The following is a 20838-nucleotide window of genomic DNA, read 5'->3' as shown; positions in this document are numbered from 1 at the left end:
GATCTATAGAGATAGATCAAGACTCTTAATTGGACTTTCACCAAGCACTTACCTTCATAAAATTTTGAAGAAGTTCAAAATGGATCAAGCAAAGAAAGGGTTCTTGCCTGTATTACAAGGTGTGAAGTTGAGTTAGACTCAATGCCCGACCACTGCAGAAGATAGAGAGAAAATGAAAGGTGTTCCCTATACTTCAGCCATAGGCTCTATCATGTATGCAATGTTGTGTACCAGACCTGATGTGTGCCTTGCTATCAGTTTAGCAGGGAGGTACCAAAGTAATCCAGGAGTGGATCACTGGACAGCGGTCAAGAATATCCTGAAATACCTGAAAAGGACTAAGGATATGTTTCTCGTATATGGAGGTGACAAAGAGCTCGTCGTAAATGGTTACGTCGATGTAAGCTTTGACACTGATCCAGATGACTCTAAGTCACGAACCGGATACGTGTTTTTATTAAATGGTGGAGCTGTCAGTTGGTGCAGTTCCAAGCAGAGCGTCGTGGCGGGATCTACATGTGAAGCGGAATACATAGCTGCTTCGGAAGCAGCAAATGAAGGAGTCTGGATGAAGGAGTTCATATCTGATCTAGGTTTCATACCTACTGCATCAGGTCCAATGAATATTTTTTTGTGACAATACTGGTGCAATTGCCTTGGCAAAGGAATCCAGATTTCACAAGAGAACCAAGCACATCAAGAGACGCTTCAATTCCATCCGCGATCAAGTCAAGGAGGGAGACATAGAGATTTGCAAGATACATACGGATCTGAATGTTGCAGACCCATTGACTAAGCCTCTCTCACGAGCAAAACATGATCAGCACCAAGACTCCTAGAATCATTACAATGTAATCTAGATTATTGACTCTAGTGCAAGTGGGAGACTGAAGGAAATATGCCCTAGAGGCAATAATAAAGTTGTTATTTATATTTCCTTATACCATGATAAATGTTTATTATTCATGCTAGAATTGTATTAACCGGAAACTTAGTACATGTGTGAATACATACAAAAATAGAGTGTCACTAGTTTGCCTCTACTTGACTAGCTCGTTGAATCAATGATGGTTATGTTTCCTAACCATAAAGATGAGTTGTCATTTGATTAACAGGATCACATCATTAGAGAATGATGTGATTAACTTGACCCATCCGTTATCTTAGCACAATGATCGTTTAGTCTATTGCTTTCTCCATAACTTATACATGTTCCTATGACTATGAGATCATGCAACTCCCGAATACCAGAGGAACACTTTGTGTGCTACCAAACGTCACAACATAACTGGGTGATTATAAAGGTGCTCTACAGGTGTCTCCGATGGTGTTTGTTGAGTTGGCATAGATCGAGATTAGAATTTGTCACTCCGATTGTCGGAGAGGTATCTCTGGGCCCTCTCAGTAATGCACATCAATATAAGCCTTGCTAGCAATGTAACTAATGAGTTAGTTACGGGATGTAGCAGTATGGAACGAGTAAAGAGACTTGTCGGTAACGAGATTGAACTAGGTATTGAGATACTGACAATCGAATCCCGGGCAAGTAACATACCAATGACAAAGGGAACAACGTATATCGTTATGCGGTTTGACCGATAAAGATCTTCGTAGAATATGTGGGAGCCAATATGAACATCCAGGTTCCGCTATTGGTTATTGACCGAGACATGTCTCGGTCATGTCTACATAGTTCTCGAACCCGTAGGGTCCGCACGCTTAACGTTCGGTGACAATCGGTATTATGAGTTTATGTGTTTTGATGAACCGAAGGTTGTTCGGAGTCCCGGATGTGATCACGGGCATGAAGAGGAGTCTCGAAATGGTCGAGACATAAATATCGATATATTGGATGACTATATTTGGACATCGAAATGGTTCCGAGTGAGTTCGGACATTAACCGGAGTGCCAGGGGGGTTACCGGAACCCCCCGGGGAGTATATGGGCCCAAACGGGCTTTAGGGGAGAGAGGGAGGGGCTGCCTAGGGCAGTCTGCGTGCCCCCCAAGGCCTAGTCCGAATTAGACTAGGGGGAGGGGCGGTGCCCCCTCCTTCCTTCTCTTCTCTCTTCCCTTTCCTACTCTCCTACTCCTACTATATGGAAAGGGGGGAATCCTACTCCTAGTGGGAGTAGGACTCCCCAGGGCGCGCCATAGTAGAGGACCGGCCCTCCCCCTCCTCCACTCCTTTATATACGGGGAGGGGGCACCCCATAGACACACAAGTTGATCATTGATCCCTTAGCCGTGTGCGGTGCCCCCCTGATAACCCACAAGTATAGGGGATCGCAATAGTTTTTGATAAGTAAGAGTGTCCAACCCAACGAGGAGCTAAAGGCAGAACAAATATTCCCTCAAGTTCTATCGACCACCGATACAACTCTACGCACGCTTGACGTTCGCTTTACCTAGAACAAGTATGAAACTAGAAGTACTTTGTAGGTGTTGTTGGATAGGTTTGCAAGGTAATAAAGAGCGCGTAAATAAAAGATAGGGGCTGTTTAGATAAAGACACAACTAAATTAGTTTTAGTAAATAGTGTTTTGTTACGAGAAAGTTATTTGTCCCTAGGCAATCGATAACTAGACCGGTAATCATTATTGCAATTTTATATGAGGGGGAGGCATAAGCTAACATACTTTCTCTACTTGGATCATATGCACTTATGATTGGAACTCTAGCAAGCATCTGCAACTACTAAAGATCATTAAGGTAAAACCCAACCATAGCATTAAAGCATCAAGTCCTCTTTATCCCATACGCAACAACCCCCTTACTCGGGTTTGTGTTTCAGTCACTTACGCAACCCACTATAAGCGAATCATGAACGTATTGCAACACCCTACAGCGGGGATCCCTCACGCTTGCGCAACACCGGGAACACCATAGGACAGCACCAATAATAAAATATGCAACTCAAACCAATCTTGATCATCAAATAGCCCATAGGACAAAACGAATCTACTCAAACATCATAGGATAGACATACATCATTGGGAAATAATATATAGCGTTGAGCACCATGTTTAAGTAGAGATTACAATGGGTAAGAGAGAGGTTACACCGCTGCATAGAGGGGGGAAGAGTTGGTGATGATGGCGGTGAAGTTGTTGATGATGATGGCCCCCGGTGGCACTCCGGTGCCACCGGAAGCGAGGGGGAGAGAGCCCCCTCCTCCTTCTTCTTCCTTGACCTCCTCCCTAGATGGGAGAAGGGTTTCCACTCTGGTCCTTGGTCTCCATGGCATGGGAGGGGCGAGAGCCCCTCCGAGATTGGATCTGTCTCTCTGTCTCTCTCTGTTTCTGCATTCTCAGATTCTACCCTTTCACCGTTTCTTATATTCCTGGAGATCTGTAACTCCGATTGGGCTGAAATTTTAACACAACTTCTATCTGGAAATTAGCTTTCTTGCAGCGAAAGAAGGGCTCCAACCGCCTTACAGGGTGGCCATGAGGGTCAGGGGCGCGCCCCCTGCCTCGTGGGCCCCTCGAGCATCGTATCGCGTTGATTTCACTTCCCAAAAATCACATATATTCCAAAAAAAATCTCCGTCCGTTTTTATCCTGTTTGAACTCCGTTTGATATGGATTTTCTGCGAAACAAAAAACATGCAACAAACAGGAACTGATACTGGGCACTGGATCAATATGTTAGTTCTAAAAATAGTATAAAAAGTTGCCAAAAGTATATGAAAGTTGTAGAATATTGGCATGGAACAATCAAAAATTATAGATATGACGGAGACGTATCAGCATCCGCAAACTTAATTCCTGCTCGTCCTCGAGTAGGTAAATGATAAAAAAAGATAATTTTTGATGTGGAATGCTACCTAGTATAATCTTGATCACATATCTAATCATGGCATGAATATTAAGATACGAGTTATTCAAAGCAATAGTCTATCATTTGACATAAAAACAATAATACTTCAAGCCTACTAATAAAGCAATCATTTCTTTTCAACATAACATGGCCAAAGAAAGTTATCCCTACAAAATCATATAGTCTGGCTATGCTCCATCTTCACCACACAAAATATTCACATCATGCACAACCCCGATGACAAGCCAAGCAATTGTTTCATACTTTTGACGTTCGCAAACCTTTTCAACTTTCACGCAATACATGAGCGTGAGCCATGTACATAGCACTAAAGGTGGAATAGAATGGTGGTTGTGGAGAAGACAAAAAGAAGAAGATAGTCTCACATCGACTAGGCGTATCAACGGGCTATGGAGATTCCCATCAATAGATATAAATGTGAGTGAGTAGGGATTGCCATGCAACAGATGCACTAGAGCTATAAGTGTATGAAAGCTCAAACTGAAACTAAGTGGGTGTGCATCCAACTTGCTTGCTCATGAAGATCTCGGGCGTTTGAGGAAGCCCATCATCGGAATATACAAGCCAAGTTCTATAATGAAAATTCCCACTAGTATATGAAAGTGATAACTCAAGACTCTCTATATGAAGAACATGATGCTACTTTGAAGCACAAGTGTGGTAAAAGGATAGTAACATTGCCCCTTCTATCTTTTCTCTCATTTTTTTTCCTTTTTTTCTTTTTTTGGGGCCTTCTCTTTTTTTTGTCCTTTCTCTTTTTTTCTTTTTTTCGTCCGGAGTCTCATCCCGACTTGTGGGGGAATCATAGTCTCCATCATCCTTTCCTCACTAGGACAATGCTCTAATAATGATGGTCATCACACTTCTATTTACTTACAACTCAATATTACAACTCGATATCTAGAACAAAGATATGACTCTATATCAATGCCTCCGGCGGTGTACCGGGATGTGCAATGATCTAGCGTAGCAATGACATCAAAAAACGGACAAGCCATGAAAACATCATGCTAACTATCTTACGATCATGCAAAGCAATATGACAATGAATGCTCAAGTCATGTATATGATGATGATGGAAGTTGCATGGCAATATATCTCGGAATGGCTATGGAAATGCCATGATAGGTAGGTATGGTGGCTGTTTTGAGGAAGATATATGGTGGCTTTATGGTACCGGCGAAAGTTGCGCAATACTAGAGAGGCTAGCAATGATGGAAGGGTGAGAGTGCGTATAATCCATGGACTCAACATTAGTCATAAAGAACTCACATACTTATTGCAAAAATCTATTAGACATCGAAACAAAGTACTACGCACATGCTCCTAGGGGGATAGATTGGTAGGAAAAGACCATCGCTCGTCCCCGACCGCCACTCATAAGAAAGACAATCAATAAATAAATCATGCTCCGACTTCGTTACATAATGGTTCACCATACGTGCATGCTACGGGAATCACAAACCTCAACACAAGTATCTCTAATAATCCACAACTACCCACTAGCATGACTCTAATATCACCATCTTTATATCGCAAAACTATTGCAAGGAATCAAACATATCATATTCAGTGATTTACAAGTTTTATGTAGGATTTTATGACTAACCATGTGAATGACCAGCTCCTGTCATCTCTCTAAATAGATATAAGTGAAGCAAGAGAGTTTAATTCTATCTACAAAAGATATGCCCACGCTCTAACAAATATAAGTGAAGCAAAAGAGCATTCTACAAATGGCGGTTTTCTATGTAAAAAGAAACAGGCAATCCAAAATTCAAATGATATAAGTGAAGCACATGAATCATTCTATAAAGCCATACACAAAAGATATAAGTGAAGTGCATAGAGCATTCTATAAATCAACCAAGGACTACCTCATACCAGCATGGTGCATAAAAGAAAAATGAAAACTAAATGCAAAAGACGCTCCAAGATTGCACATATCGCATGAACGAAACGAATCCGAAAATATACCGATACTTGTTGAAGAAAGAGGGGATGCCTTCCGAGGCATCCCCAAGCTTAGATGCTTGAGTATCCTTGAATATTTACTTGGGGTGCCTCGGAAATCCCCAATCTTGAGCTCTTGCCTCTCTTCCTTCTTCTCACATCGAGACCTTCTCGATCATCGAACACGTCATCCACACAAAACTTCAATAGAAAACTCGGTAAGATCCATTAGTATAATAAAGCAAATCACTACTCTAAGTACAGTTGAAAACCAATTCATATTTTGTTTTTGCATTGTGTCTACTGTAATATAACTTTTCCATGGCTTAATCCACTGATATAAATTGATAGTTTCATCAAAACAAGCAAACTGTGCATCAAAAACAGAATCTGTCTAAAACAGAACAGTCTGTAACAATCTGATCATTCACCACACTTCTGATACTTGAAAAATTCTACCAAGATTAGGAAAAATAAAAAATTTGTATAGGAAGACAGTGCAAAAAGAATCAGAACCTTTTGACGTTTCAACTAAAAATGTAAAATCGCGCACTACAGCCAAAGTTTCTGTCCTGCACCATACAAACCATCAAGCAAATGTAAACATCCTAAAGGCAAACCTTGACACATTATTTTTATAATACAATGGAATTGTACAAGGGGATAATTATTTTTGTTGAAAATTTTCTGTAATCAAGATTCACAAAGTTGTCGTGAGCATGAACAAAGTTCAAGGAGCTCTCCCACTTCAACAATGCTTGTCTTTCTCACTTTCACTTTCCTTTTTGAAAAAGTTTTGTGTTCCCCTCTTTATTTTTGTTATTTTTAAACTATATGAAAGCACTCAACAGAAATAATTGACTCTCTAAAACTTCCGGGTTGTCTCCCAGGCAGCGCTTTCTTTAAAGCCATTAAGCTAGGTATATAGTGCTCAAGTAATGGATCCACCCGGATCCCAAGGTATATCAAAGAAAATTTTAATTAACAATAATTTGTAATTTAGTAGTGAGCACAAAGTAACATATATCATGCAACAACGAAGTCTAACTCTCTTCCTATGCATCGGCATGTCATAAAAGAACAATTCATGCACACATAGTAAAGGCCAATGCATAGTATAAACAGTTTCTTGCAATTTTATCATGTGGGAAACATAGAGAGGTGGAGATATAGTTCCTCTCTCATAATAATTGCAAGTAGGAGCAGCAAGCACATGCATATTATATCTATCAAAATCATCATGTGTAGTAGTAAAATGTAACCCATCAATGTAATCCTTAATAAGGGCAAACTTCTCTGATAGTGTAGTCGGGAGAATTCAAAAAGATAATAGGACTATCATGCATGGGTGCAATAGCAACAATTTCATGTTTAACATAAGAAACTATAGCAAGTTCATCTCCATAAGCATAATTCATATTGGCATCTTGGCCACAAGCATAGCAAGCATCATCAAAAAGGGATATTTCAAAAGAATCAACGGGATCATAGCAATTATCATAGCATTCATCCTTCGGTAAGCATGAAGGGGAATTAAACAATGTATGAGTTGAAGAGTTACTCTCATTAGAAGGTGGGCACGGGTGATCAATCCGCTCTTCCTCCTTTTGTTCTTCGCTCTCCTCCTCATCTTTTTCATCCAATGAGCTCACAGTTTTATCAACTTCTTCCATAGATTCCTGCAAAATATTAGTATCTTCTTAGACCGCGGAGACTTTTTCAATAAGTGCATTAATATCGGAATTGTATTCATAATTATCATAGCAATATTTAAGGATAGCTAAATTTTCAGGTCTATAAACCGAATCATCAAGATCTTCAAACTCTTTAAACATAGATTCAATTTCATAAGCACCCATAAAAGTAACAAATTCTTCTATTTGTTCCACATCATAGTAATCATATATATCATTAGCATAAGAAGCTAAGGTTTTATTATCATTAAATTCACATGAAAAGGGAAGGTGTTGAGCCTTCATCCTAGAGCAACAAGTATAATCATATCTCAAGTATAGTTGCCTAGCATACCACTTTAATATATGAATTTGATCCCATAATAGTTTCCCTTTTGTGTCAAGCGGTAATCCCTAAAGTATTCACGTTGATACAACGTTACTCCCATTACATAATTGAATGGGGTTTTCTCAGGATTATTAAAGTAGTACATAATATCTTTCATGTAACCAGCATCGAGGATTTTAGGAGGTTCCCCATCTCCATGAGCAGAAAGTACACCTAATTTTTTTGGTATTTCGTGTTCCATATCCATAACTAAAGATAAAGAACAGAAAATAAAAATTACTTAGTGATAAAGCAAACAAGCACACACGAGAATATTCACCCCACGCTATTGCTCCCCGGCAACGGCGCCAGAAAAAGGTCTTGATAACCCACAAGTATAGGGGATCGCAACAGTTTTCGATAAGTAAGAGTGTTGAACCCAACGAGGAGCTAAAGGCAGAACAAATATTCTCTCAAGTTCTATCGACCACCGATACAACTCTACGCACGCTTGACGTTCGCTTTACCTAGAACAAGTATGAAACTAGAAGTACTTTATAGGTGTTGTTGGATAGGTTTGCAAGGTAATAAAGAGCACGTAAATAAAAGCTAGGGGCTGTTTAGATAAAGACACAATTAAATTAGCTTTAGTAAACAGTGTTTTGTTACGAGAAAGTTATTTGTCCATAGGCAATCGATAACTAGACCGGTAATCATTATTGCAATTTTATATGAGGGAGAGGCATAAACTAACATACTTTCTCTACTTGGATCATATGCACTTATGATTGGAACTCTAGCAAGCATCTGCAACTACTAAAGATCATTAAGATAAAACCCAACCATAGCATTAAAGCATCAAGTCCTCTTTATCCCATACGCAACAACCCCCTTACTCGGGTTTGTGTTTCAGTCACTCACGCAACCCACTATAAGCGAATCATGAACGTATTGCAACACCCTACAGCGGGGATCCCTCACGCTTACGCGACACAGAGAGCACCATAGGACAGCACCAATAATAAAACATGCAACTCAAACCAATCTTGATCATCAAATAGCCCATAGGACAAAACGGATCTACTCAAATATCATAGGATAGCCATACATCATTGGAAAATAATATATAGCGTTGAGCACCATGTTTAAGTAGAGATTACAACGGGTAATAGAGAGGTTACACCGCTGCATAGAGGAGGGAAGAGTTGGTGATGATGGCGGTGAAGTTGTTGATGATGATGGCCCCCGGTGGCACTCCGGTGCCACCGGAAGCAAGGGGGAGAGAGCCCCCCTCCTCCTTCTTCTTCCTTGACCTCCTCCCTAGATGGGAGAAGGGTTTCCCCTCTGGTCCTTGGTCTCCATGGCATGGGAGGGGCGAGAGCCCCTCCAAGATTGGATCTGTCTCTCTGTCTCTCTGTGTTTTTGCGTTCTCAGATTCTACTCTTTCACCGTTTCTTATATTCCCAGATATCTGTAACTCCGATTGGGCTGAAATTTTAACACGATCTCTATCCGGAAATTAGCTTTCTTGCAGCGAAAGAAGGGCTCCAACCGCCTTATGGGGTGGCCACGAGGGTCAGGGGCGCGCCCCCTGCCTCGTGGGCCCCTCGAGCATCGTCTCACGTTGATTTCACTTCCCAAAAATCAACATATATTTCAAAAAAATCTTCGTCCATTTTTATCCCGTTTGGACTCCATTTGATATGGATTTTCTGCGAAACAAAAAACATGCAACAAACAGGAACTGGCACTGGGCACTGGATCAATATGTTAGTTCTAAAAGTAGTATAAAAAGTTGTCAAAAGTATATGAAAGTTGTAGAATATTGGCATGGAACAATCAAAAATTATAGATACGACGGAGACGTATCACCCCCTCCATCATAATCCACCTCGGTCATATCATCGTAGTGCTTACGCGAAGCCCTACGACGGTAGCATCATCATCACCGTCATCACGCTGTCGTGCTGACGAAGCTCTCCCTCGACACTCAGTTGGATCGAGAGTTCGTGGGACGTCACCGAGCCAAACGTGTGCAGATCGCGGAGGTGTCGTACTTTCGGTATTAGGATCTGTCGATCGTGAAGACGTACAACTACATCAACCGCGTTGTCATAACACTTCCGCTTACGGTCTACGAGGGTACGTGGACAATTCTCTCCCCTGTCATTGCTATGCATCACCATGATCTTGTGTGTGCGTAGGAAAATTTTAAAATTACTGTGTTACCCAACACCTATGACTACCAAGTTAACTAGCTTCACATCTAAGTTCCCTACCATAACTAGCTTCACCTCCAAGTTGACAATCTTGTAGGCAACTTAGGTTTTTGAGGTATGCTAACATTATCCAAAGTTGCCTTTCATGACTGGGGAGTAGCTTAAGATCATTCTTAAGTTGCATAAAATAATTTTTGGATGGTAAGCAACTTAGTTTCATATATAGACAACTTAGGAACATTAATGGCCAACTTTTTCATGTATTGTGGGCAACTGAAATAATAATGAGAGGCAACTATGCATCACTAGTAGGCAACTTCAGAGTGTTTGTAGACAACCTAAACAAATAGTGATAAGCAACTTCACAATATTGTAGGCAACTAATTTGCAAAGTTAGGAAACTGAGCAATAATGGTAGGCAACTAATTACCAATATCAAGCAACTATGCATCAATGATATGCAATTTCATAGTATTTATAGGCAACTAAGCAGCAACGGTAGGCAACTAATTACCAAAAGCAAACAACGAGGCATCTAAATGCACACGAGGATTTCTCGCGATAGGCAACTTTTTAGACAACGGTAGGCAACTAATTACCAAAAGCAAACAACGAGAATTTCAACTGAGCAGCAACGGTAGGCAACTTTTTGGATCTCCAAATAAATGCACACGAGGACATAATTCCTTTTTCAATGAAATGTGTCGTGCGCATCAGCTGCTCTTTCCACATTTGGATGAGCACTAGTTCCGCCCACTAGCCATGTCCTAGATTTAATAGAATATTTTCTAACATTCTCTATCCAAGCTAGTGCCGTACACTTGTAAAGCGTGTTCGTTAGCACAACTAGGACGTGGAAAAACAAGCGAGCAGCCAGAGAACAACTTGTCTTGCTGATTGTTCCGTGAACTGTTGGTATTACATTTGTCCATCCGAATTTCATAACGGCACTAGAAGCAGTATGTACGCTTAATCGAAAGCCCCCGTTTCGCCATACGCATCGGTGGGTGCAATGCATTGCAAGCAGGCAGGTTCTACACGGAGCCGAGGCCGCCGGACGTCGGCGAGGTACGTATTCGCCGGCCGCCGTGTCCTCCGTTTACCTACGCTCTGCTCGCTTCCTTCCTGATGCTTTTCGAGCCTTTCCGTTTCATATCTCCTTCCTTTCCTTTCTGGCCCGATCCGCTTCCAGGGTGTTCGTCCCGGACACGTACAAGGAAAGGAAAGGCGACGTGATAAATATGGCCCTCGTTGTCCTCGTCGTCGACAATTTCCTTGCTCGTGGACGGACAGATCGATACGCCGACGTGACTTGCACGATCAGATCAAGCTTGCGAGCGAGACAGCCGGCAGATCCATGGACGATAACATGCTTGCTGGCCTGCTGGCGGGCGCCGGCCTCCCCGCGCGGCCGCCGGGCGGCGACACGCCGCTCCCCGACTCGTCGGAGCAGATCTACATCGCCCCCGTCGCGCTCCTCAAGATGCTCAAGCACGGTATGCAGCCAACTAACCGACGACCAATCTTAAATCAATTGCATTGATCTGATTCTGATCTATGGATGGTTGCAGCGCGCGCCGGGGTGCCGATGGAGGTGATGGGGCTGATGCTGGGGGAGTTCGTGGACGAGTACACGGTGACGGTGGTGGACGTGTTCGCGATGCCGCAGAGCGGCACGGGCGTGAGCGTGGAGGCCGTGGACCACGCCTTCCAGACCAACATGATGGACATGCTGCGGCAGACGGGGCGGCCGGAGATGGTGGTGGGCTGGTACCACTCCCACCCGGGCTTCGGCTGCTGGCTGTCGGCCACCGACGTGCAGACGCAGCTGAGCTTCGAGCAGCTCAACCCGCGCGCCGTCGCCGTCGTGCTCGACCCCATCCAGAGCGTCAGGGGCAAGGTGGTCATGGACGCCTTCCGCCTCATCAACCCGGCGGCGATGCTCACGGGCCACGAGCCGCGCCAGACCACCTCCAACGTCGGCGGCACCGTGCGCCCCTCCATGGAGGCGCGCGTCCACGGCCTCGGCGTGCGCTACTACTCGCTCGCCATCGGGCACCGCCAGAACGAGGTCGAGGAGCGCATGCTCGCCTGCCTCAACCGCAAGCGCTGGTCCGACGGGTTCGTCCTGCAGAGGTTCGAGGACGCCGAGAACGCCGGCGCCGTGAGCGGGATGCGGGACCTCGCGGTGCAGTACGACGCGCAGGTCAGGGAGGAGGACGTGACGCCGCCGGAGAGGCTGGCCGTGGTGAGGGCGGGCAGGCCGGACGCCAAGAAGCAGCTCGGGGAGAGAGCCGAGGCCGCCATGTCCGGCAACATCGTGCAGACGCTGGGCATGATGCTCGACACGGTCACCTTCTAGGCAGTATGTGGCTTGGGTTTCATCGGTTCAGCACTATAATTGATATCTTTTTATTGTGCCAGTTTCATAGTTGGATGATCTTCGTTTGTCTACGGTGATCGTTTTTTGCAAGGAGCTTTGCTACGGTCATGTGTGCAAAAGATGCTGTCGAAGAGATATTGCCCGATGTATGCACGACCTGAAAATCCAGCGGCCGGTCATGCGCATGTCCGGCTGGATGTATGTGTCGTCTGTGAATCGTCTGAATTCTGTCGTCCGCATAGCACTGCTCTTTTTGAAAGAAAAAAAGATTTACTCTGCTCCTCGGTTCCCAAGTTAGCACTCATGAGGGGCAGACAATACAACGTTCCTGCTGTCCAGCGCCTAGTGTTTCTTAATATTTAACCTTTTAAACATTTTTGCACTAGACCAATAAAGTATTACTTCCTCTGTCTCATAATATAAAAACATTTTCAAGCTAAAACAGCTTGAAAAACGTTCTTATATTATGGGACGGAGGGAGTACAATATATTGAATCATATGTGCACACGTGTCGGAAACTAAATAATATTTCTCAAGTAATATTCTGCACTTGGTAGCATTCACAATTGTACTACCCCTGTTCTTAAATATAAATCTTCATAGAGATTTCACTATAAACTACATACAGAATAAAATGAGTGAATCTACACTCTAAAATGCATCTACATACATCCGTATGTGGTTCATACAGTGAAATCTTTATAGAGACTTATTTAGATAGGGAGGGAGTAATATGTTTTGGATATTTCATTATGGACCACATGTAGACCAAACTAAAAGGGTTGGACGCGCTTTGCTGCGCCGTTGGTGTTGTTAAGACTCTTTAAAAAAATACTCATTTTGTTTTAAAATATAAGGTGTATTACTTTTTTTGAAAAGTCTATTCTCTTTAACTTTGATCAAATTTATGAAGAAATATATCAAAATTCGTAACATCAAATTGGTGTTATTAGATTCATCGTGAAATGAATTTCCATGATTTTTTGGCTTAATATTGTGGATGTCGATATATTTGGCTCTAAACTTGTTCAAAGTTAAACAAATTTGACTTTTTAAAGAACTAGTACTCCGTGTATTTTGGAACTAATGGAATATTTAGTTTGGCGGATGAGGAGACGATGGGTGTGTTTCATGTTTATTTATAATGCGGTTATTTGGTGGGCCTTTCATGGTGTGATTATGTGTTATGCGCTAATCAACGCATATTTTTGTGGGTAAATTTCTGCGTCGGTGGCTACATGTACTATATTCGTACTATAGTATCATCACATTGTGGCACTTGTTTTTGCTAGGTGGTTAGAGGGTGCGCGGGGTTCATATGTTTTTCTAGTCGGTTGGTATTGATTGATTTGAAAAATCGTTGACCCGATCAAAATCATAAACCAAATTCAAAATTGAATATCTCAATCGAATAAAAGAGATTCAAAATTAGGAAATATGATGAATTAAAATAATTAAATGGGAGAGCTCCGTGAGAAATTATTGACCCGATCAAAATCAGGTGACCAAGTTCTAAACTAAAGACTTGAATTAATCATGAGGACTTAAAAATTAGGAAGCATCGTGTATATTATAAAAGAATTAAATGAGAGCTATGAGAAATTGTTGACTTGGTCAAAATTGGGTGACTCAATTTCAATTGGACACTTCAATTGATTGTGGGGCATTTTACCCCTAGGGAGCTTAGTGATACAGTAGATGAGTGAACAAGGACATTAAAATGCGTCTATATACATTCAAATCAGTATAATTGTGAATGAAGAGAATACACCGATGGAGCTCGGCAATGGCCATATGGGATTCTACCTGTCAATGAAAGTCGAAAGTCCTAATAAGGTCACAACTGACTGAAGAACGAAACACACTCGAAAGCGGATGATGGTTTTGAGTTCTTGGAAGTCATAGCAAGGATGTGGGGAATCCCTAGGGCAATGCTCCTACCAATAGCCCGGCTTGGGAATGTGAATTCCTTTGCTCGAACAAAATCTCGAGTGGCAGGTGTAGATTTGAAATGCGTTTGGTTGAAGGTGTGGTATGAATGGGTTTGGACAATTTTTTTAGGATGAGACCAATTAAGACATGTGTTTGTCTATGTATAAGACATGAGCTAATTATTTGGGATGAGACCATCAGTTAGGCTCACATGTAGATCTCTGAAAAATTCGCAATGAGTTGGGATGAGACCAATCAAGACATGGGTTTGTCTATGTATAAGACATGCTTGCAAAGGGTGAATCCCCGCTTCGAGGCGCTTGGTGTAGATCTCTGAAAATCGTCAAATCGGGTGAGCCAACTATTATTGAGGGAGACCAGGTCTACATACGTAATATTAAGTTTCTCTGGTTGCGTGTCTTTGATACGAAAACATTATTATCCAAGCAAAGGGAATAGAATAGGTGATAACCCCGTCCCGTCCCCCCCCCCCACCCTCACATCAAGCATGCCCGCTAGCTACCAACATCTAAAATGAGACATATAGTATGGAGTCCATGGCTACCTCTGCTGATGGAAGACCGTATAGCCTTTAAAGCTATCAATTTCTTGGGAAGGAACAACATCTTCAGGGTATATTCGTTTTCTAAATAGAACCATTAAAGCGCTCTAATAACCAAACAAAAGTACCTTGGTTCGTGCCCTCGCCATGAAGTGACTGGCCCGGAGCATTTTTGGAACGGGAAACGGTTTGGTTGCTGCCTTGGAAAAGTGGAAGTCGGGTTGGGATGGCACCCGAGCACCGTAATTCGCCTGGCCTAGGATAGCACATGCGACCAATTTCAAGCGCCCTATCAGGATACTAGTTGCGAAACAGCAGTGTTGTAGCGTCTATTGAACAAGACAACAATGCAGTCGACGGTCCTTTTTGAGACCATTCCTGGGGCCAGGACCTCTACACATTAACTTTGCAAAAACTACCTTCATCCCGCTAAATGTCAATCCATTTCAAGCTCCTACCATGGTTTCAACCAGGGGCCCGAACGTTGCACCCTTTCCGCAAATAATGGCATCACTTATCACCGCACAAACTACCCTCAGCATTCCAACCAATTATCAACCGGTGTGATCTCTATCTTTTCGGTCGGCAGCCATTTAGTTATCGCGAGGTCAAAGACTAGTTCTTTTGTCGACCGCTTTTGACAGTCTTCCCACACACTTTATGCTTTACTTCACGATGCCAAAAAGTGTCATCAAACGTAGGAGGAGTTTATCCTGGTCTCGCGAGGATTTCTCCTCTGAGGCTAAGTTCCCTATAGCATGGGACAAAGTGTGTACCCATAGGGTTGATGGTGGCCTTCGTCTTGGGAATTTAGAAGCACAGATGTTTGGTCTTATGCTAGAATTTGCTTTCAAATTCATCCATTCCCAACCCTTCCTTGGAAGGACTAGATCGTATGCCAATCTCCACTTCACATTGGCCCTCACAACAAGGGGCTCCTTCCTTGGGAAGATCATTTTCAAACATCTCCAGAGCCTACGTGACATCCCCACCGCTCAGTGGGGAATGGCTCCTCCACTTTTTTGGGCACGACATATAAATTTTACTAGAGCCTCTTTGCATCCTTCCATGAGCTTTACTTGCACCACACTAAACCAATGCTTTAGTTGCTCAAATTTTGTAGGGTGGATCGATTTAGGTTTTCATAACTGGCTAAACCTAACCGTTGACGATGAACGTGTTGCTTTCAGACTTCTGTTGCAGGAAGTGCCTTAACTATTGTGCCAGAAACACGATGTTGCTAAATGGGAGCCCCTTCACAACCAAAGGTGCATATGAAGCACTTGCTATGCAGCTCTCCATTCTCTTGCTTTGACCTGGCAATCAAGGGTGCGATGTAGGTTTGCATTTTTGGATGGTTGTTCCATCTTGATCGCATTAACACAACGGAGAAATTTCACCAAAAAAAATGTTGTTTTACTCAGTTTTCTGCCCCCGCCGCGGTAATTCCATTGAAGACAGAGCTCACATGCTCTTCAGATGCAGCGCTGGTTGACAAGTTTGGGCAATCTTGAATACTTCTTAGCTTTAGCCTGATCGACAAACTATGGAAACCCTCGATACCTAATGGCCCGCCAATGACCATCGGTATGTTCATCTTTTTGATTGTGTTACGGAAATTTTGGGACACCCATTACTCAAAAGTCTTCAAGGCTATGGATGTAGGCAACAACATTGTAATCCATAACATCATCATTGATATCTTACTTTGGTCACAACTTAAATCAGTCAAGCTCAAGGATCACACCGGAATGTGGCGTGATAACCATTCTTCACACTCAATGTGACTCTGTAACAACACTTATTTTTGGAATATATCCATGCGGGAAGTATTTCCCTTGATAGTTTCTTAAAATAAATCCTTAGGCTGGACAAGAATCATTGTTTTTTTTCACACTTAGGAATGACATCGGATTTTCTCAAGCGTGAAGCACGGGGTAGCAACCAAACTAGTCCATAAAGGAGAGGTGTTGGAAGAACCTCGATTGGATTGGTTGCATCCGGGTTTTGGTTACCGAATGAAATACTGTGGTTACCACCTGGCAATCAGAATTACCTATCCCCTCTAGTGGATGAATTTACTAGTTGAAAGCCCCTATGTTCAGAGTAAATAACTAAAGTACTTTGGAGGTGGTGGCATCGAATCTCATTGCCAGAACATTTTTTTGTCAATTTTTAGTTACGCATGAATTTTGTCAATTTTTCAATACAGCGTGAATAAAAGGAGGACATCCTCACGAGGATGATTTAAAGAGCAGACTATTGAATTCATGCTCCAATCAACTCATCCAAAAGTCTGAACTGATGAAGGGAGGCGGGCAATATATTTCAACACAGACTCCATGCCAAAGGAGATAAGGCTCCAACCAGTTGACTAGGGCTGACATGATGTATGTTGTGTGGTTCTTAAGCTTGTTACTATCAACACAAGTAAATAAATTCAAATTTTATTTGATTTTTTTATGAAACCTCAAAAGGTTCAATCCATTAAGTAACTAGAAGAGATTTTTTTCCAACTATTTACAGAAAAATAAGCGAAAACATTTAACATGCCCAGAAGATAGGTCGCCACTGAAGGTGAGGAGAGCAACATACAAAGATCACAGACCGTTGCAGGAAAATAACATAGAAAAAAGACAAAAATGCTAAATCCACATATGGTCAAAAAAAATTTACGAAGACTTCCAAAATTACTAAAAAAAAAAAGAGGAGCGCAGCTTGCAAATGCCTAACTCTTCAAACACGATAGAAGCCGTTGACCAAGGCAAAGGTGAATGTTGACTTGGGGGCAACAAAGAGCATAGCACCCAAAGGAACCATTGCTTGCTTTGAACGAAGGCGAACCTTGCCATGGTACCATTCTTTCAACACCAAAGAGGCTTCCCTACCCTCTCGCCCTATCTTGAAAAGCATCGGCCCGCCGAACAAAAGAAAGCTCACATGGAGCACACATGGTCACTAGAAACTAAACCACCAAGAAGAAGAGACGCTTTGCCCGATCATCGTTGCCAGCCACACCATGTCGAAAACAGCACCGTCGTCACCATCCACGGACTACACCCCCAACAACCCGCTGAAAGGGACATGCTCTAGACAGTGCCTCCAAGGAGTGAAGGTGCCTCCGCTGCCCGGTAGGACAAGTCGGCCAATGGTTTTCACCCAGAGCCAAAGGTGAAGGATGACAACCCACAGTGACACCTCCAGGGAGGGGAAAGGACACTCAAGAGCATCATAGGCACCAACATCGTCAGGCTGAGTTAGAATCGGCCACTAACCGCACAAAGTCCACCGGTCACCCTCTGATCGAGATTACATGTCATCATAATTACCTTTTTCCGAGTGAGCGACTCCAACTTCACTACGCCAACAAAGAAATTGAATCGTTGGGTTGCATCTATATTTGTGCGAAAATGTATAGCTACGCATAACTTACTATACAGTTTTGCTAAGTCTCAGTCGACTGAGACTTCGCTAAATCTCAGTCGATGCTATATCCATAAGATTTTACATTAAAATCCATGAAAAATTTTCTTTTTAATTTTTTTTCTTTTGTATGTTATGTCACTTGACCAAGACTTGGTTAAATTTCAGTCAATTGAGACCTATCCATACCCCTTACTAAATTCTTACGTAACATTCCTATAATCTCTTTCCAGCCCCTGATTTCAACTGTGGGCCCCCCTCTCCCTGATTACATCCAATCAAAATAGCCCACCTGATGCTTTAGGTATTGTTAATAGCACGTTGCGTTGTCACGCCATTGTCTCCGTGGACGCTTTGCTTCATTCACTCACGCCCCCGCCATTGTCGTTGGCGCTATGGCCCGAAACAACAGACGTACGCGTGCCAAATTAAGGCAGCCCCAAAGGACCGTGCCCTCCGACCATTCCTCCCGTCACCTCTGTCCTCCCCTCCACATCTCTCCCGGCGCGTGGTCGGTCGGGGGCTGCCATTGGCCTCCGCCGCCACCGCCCGGACCTCGTACATCGGCCGATCACCCGATCAACTAACCAGCCTGCAGACCCCTAAGCACGCACGTCGTACGTCTCCCCATCTCCGAAAATGCACCGGTGGCTCATCGGCAGCTGCGGCGACATGCGCCCGCCCCGCCGCCGCATCCAGGAACCGCAAGTCCAAGGTACCAGCTGCATGCGCCGCTCACGTTCTCGGATCTTAGATTGCTCCGGCGTACGTGCACCATGCATGCATGCGTGCGCGCGCACGCTCTAGAGAGTGACATTTTGGAATTCCTTCGTGTAGAGGAGCCTCGGCCGCGTCGGTGCACGTCGTCGCCGCCGAAGCTGAGGAAGACGAGCTCGGAGCCGATTATGCTCTCCCTGCCCAAGGACCTGGCGGAGTTTCGGGCGATGTCGGTGTACGGGAACCTCAAGCTCTTCACGTACGACCAGCTCAGGCGGGCCACCGGCGACTTCAGCCCCACGCAGATCATTGGCGAGGGCGGCTTCGGCGTCGTCTACAAGGGGGTCATTGGCGCTGTGGTGGTCGCCGTCAAGCGGCTCAACCCGGACGGCATTCAGGGCGACCGCGAGTGGCTGGTCAGTTTCTATCGAAATGTATAATCCACTATCACCAATTCACTCTTTATGGAAAAAACTATCACCAATTCACCATGGCACATTGAATCTTTACGAAACCAAAACACGGGAAGTTGCAAAACAAAAATCTGCTTGGAAGAATGTGAGTTTCCATGTAAGATACAAAGGGATTTTTAGTCAGGTTCAGAGATCTTGTGTGCATGCAGACCGAGGTGAGTTGCCTGGGGCAGTACAGCCACCCGAACCTGGTGGAGCTCATCGGCTACTGCTGCGACGACGACCACCGGCTGCTGGTGTACGAGTTCATGGCCAAGGGCAGCCTCGAGAACCACCTCTTCCGACGTACGCACACCCACACCAACGATCCCACCCACTTCTTACATACTGCATGCTGAACATCTGTTTCATCACCATCATCGGATGCACCAGGCGCGTGCACCCTGTCATGGACAACCCGGGTGAGGATCGCGCTGGACGTGGCGAGGGGGCTGGCGTTCCTCCACGGCGCGGCGCGGCCCATCATCTACCGCGACTTCAAAACCTCCAACATCCTCCTCGACGCCGACTTCGGCGCGAAGCTGTCAGACTTCGGGCTGGCCAAGGAGGGGCCGGTGGGCGGGAAGACGCACGTGTCCACCCGGGTGATGGGCACCTACGGCTACGCGGCGCCGGAGTACATGGCGACGGGGCACCTCACGGCGATGAGCGACGTGTACGGCTTCGGCGTTGTGCTGCTGGAGATGCTGGTGGGGCGGCGCGCGCTGGAGCCGAGCCGGGCGGGGAGGGCGGGCAACCTGGTGGACTGGGCGCGCCCGATCCTCATCCGGGGCAGCAAGCTGGAGAAGATCGTGGACGCCCGGATGGCGCAGCAGGGCGCCTACTCGGCGCGCGCGCTGGAGCGGGTGGCGCGGCTGGCGTACGACTGCCTCAGCCAGAACCCCAAGGTGCGGCCCGCCATGAGCCGGGTCGTGCTCGTGCTCGAGGCCGCGCTCGCCATGCCGCCGGAGGAGGAGGGCGACGGCGATGGAGGCCGTAGCAGCGGCGACGCCTCCCCGACTCCGGCCCGGTGATCGATGTGATGTACGCGATGTTGTGTATGTAGGTTTTTGTTTTGGTAACTGCGAGAGGATAGGTCTGTGTGTGTGTGTGTAAATTTAAATGCGGAGAGAAAGCGCGGTTGTGGACAAACTACTCAAATCGTTTTTTGTTCAAAAATAAAATGTGTTCGTGATGGATACGGCAAAAAAAAAAAGCACTGTGTGGCTGCTGGGATTCGAGCCCAGGTCTCCACGGCCACAACGTGGAATTCTCACCACTAAACTACAGCCACATTGATGGACAGAAACCGTTACTATGCATAATATACCATAGAAACCAGAGGACGCAGTA

General features: G+C 44.5%; 2 protein-coding genes and 1 non-coding gene across 3 annotated transcripts; 2 read left to right on the top strand and 1 right to left on the bottom strand.

Annotated features, from left to right (window-relative positions):
• The first annotated feature begins 10881 nt into the window (after positions 1–10881).
• On the top strand, positions 10882–12657 carry LOC125534668 (26S proteasome non-ATPase regulatory subunit 14 homolog). Its single transcript, XM_048697828.1, has 3 exons — positions 10882–11083; positions 11208–11511; positions 11587–12657. The coding sequence occupies exons 2-3, from the start codon at positions 11373–11375 to the stop codon at positions 12375–12377; spliced, it is 930 nt and encodes a 309-aa protein (XP_048553785.1). The 5' UTR covers positions 10882–11083; positions 11208–11372; the 3' UTR covers positions 12378–12657.
• A 6298-nt stretch (positions 12658–18955) lies between these two features.
• On the top strand, positions 18956–20519 carry LOC125538636 (probable serine/threonine-protein kinase PBL17). Its single transcript, XM_048701894.1, has 4 exons — positions 18956–19031; positions 19154–19449; positions 19656–19791; positions 19879–20519. Exons 1-4 carry the CDS (start codon positions 18956–18958, stop codon positions 20517–20519), a joined length of 1149 nt encoding a protein of 382 aa, XP_048557851.1.
• Positions 20520–20707: 188 nt separating this feature from the next.
• Positions 20708–20779, bottom strand: TRNAH-GUG. The gene has a single exon. It is a non-coding gene; the product is annotated as a tRNA-His (tRNA).
• Between the last annotated feature and the right edge of the window lie 59 nt (positions 20780–20838).

Source organism: Triticum urartu, chromosome 2 (genome assembly GCF_003073215.2).
Source record: "Triticum urartu cultivar G1812 chromosome 2, Tu2.1, whole genome shotgun sequence".
In the NCBI taxonomy this organism is placed as follows: domain Eukaryota; kingdom Viridiplantae; phylum Streptophyta; class Magnoliopsida; order Poales; family Poaceae; genus Triticum; species Triticum urartu.
The sequence above is the reverse complement of the archived record's forward strand: the minus strand, read 5'-3'. Positions and strand labels throughout refer to the sequence as shown.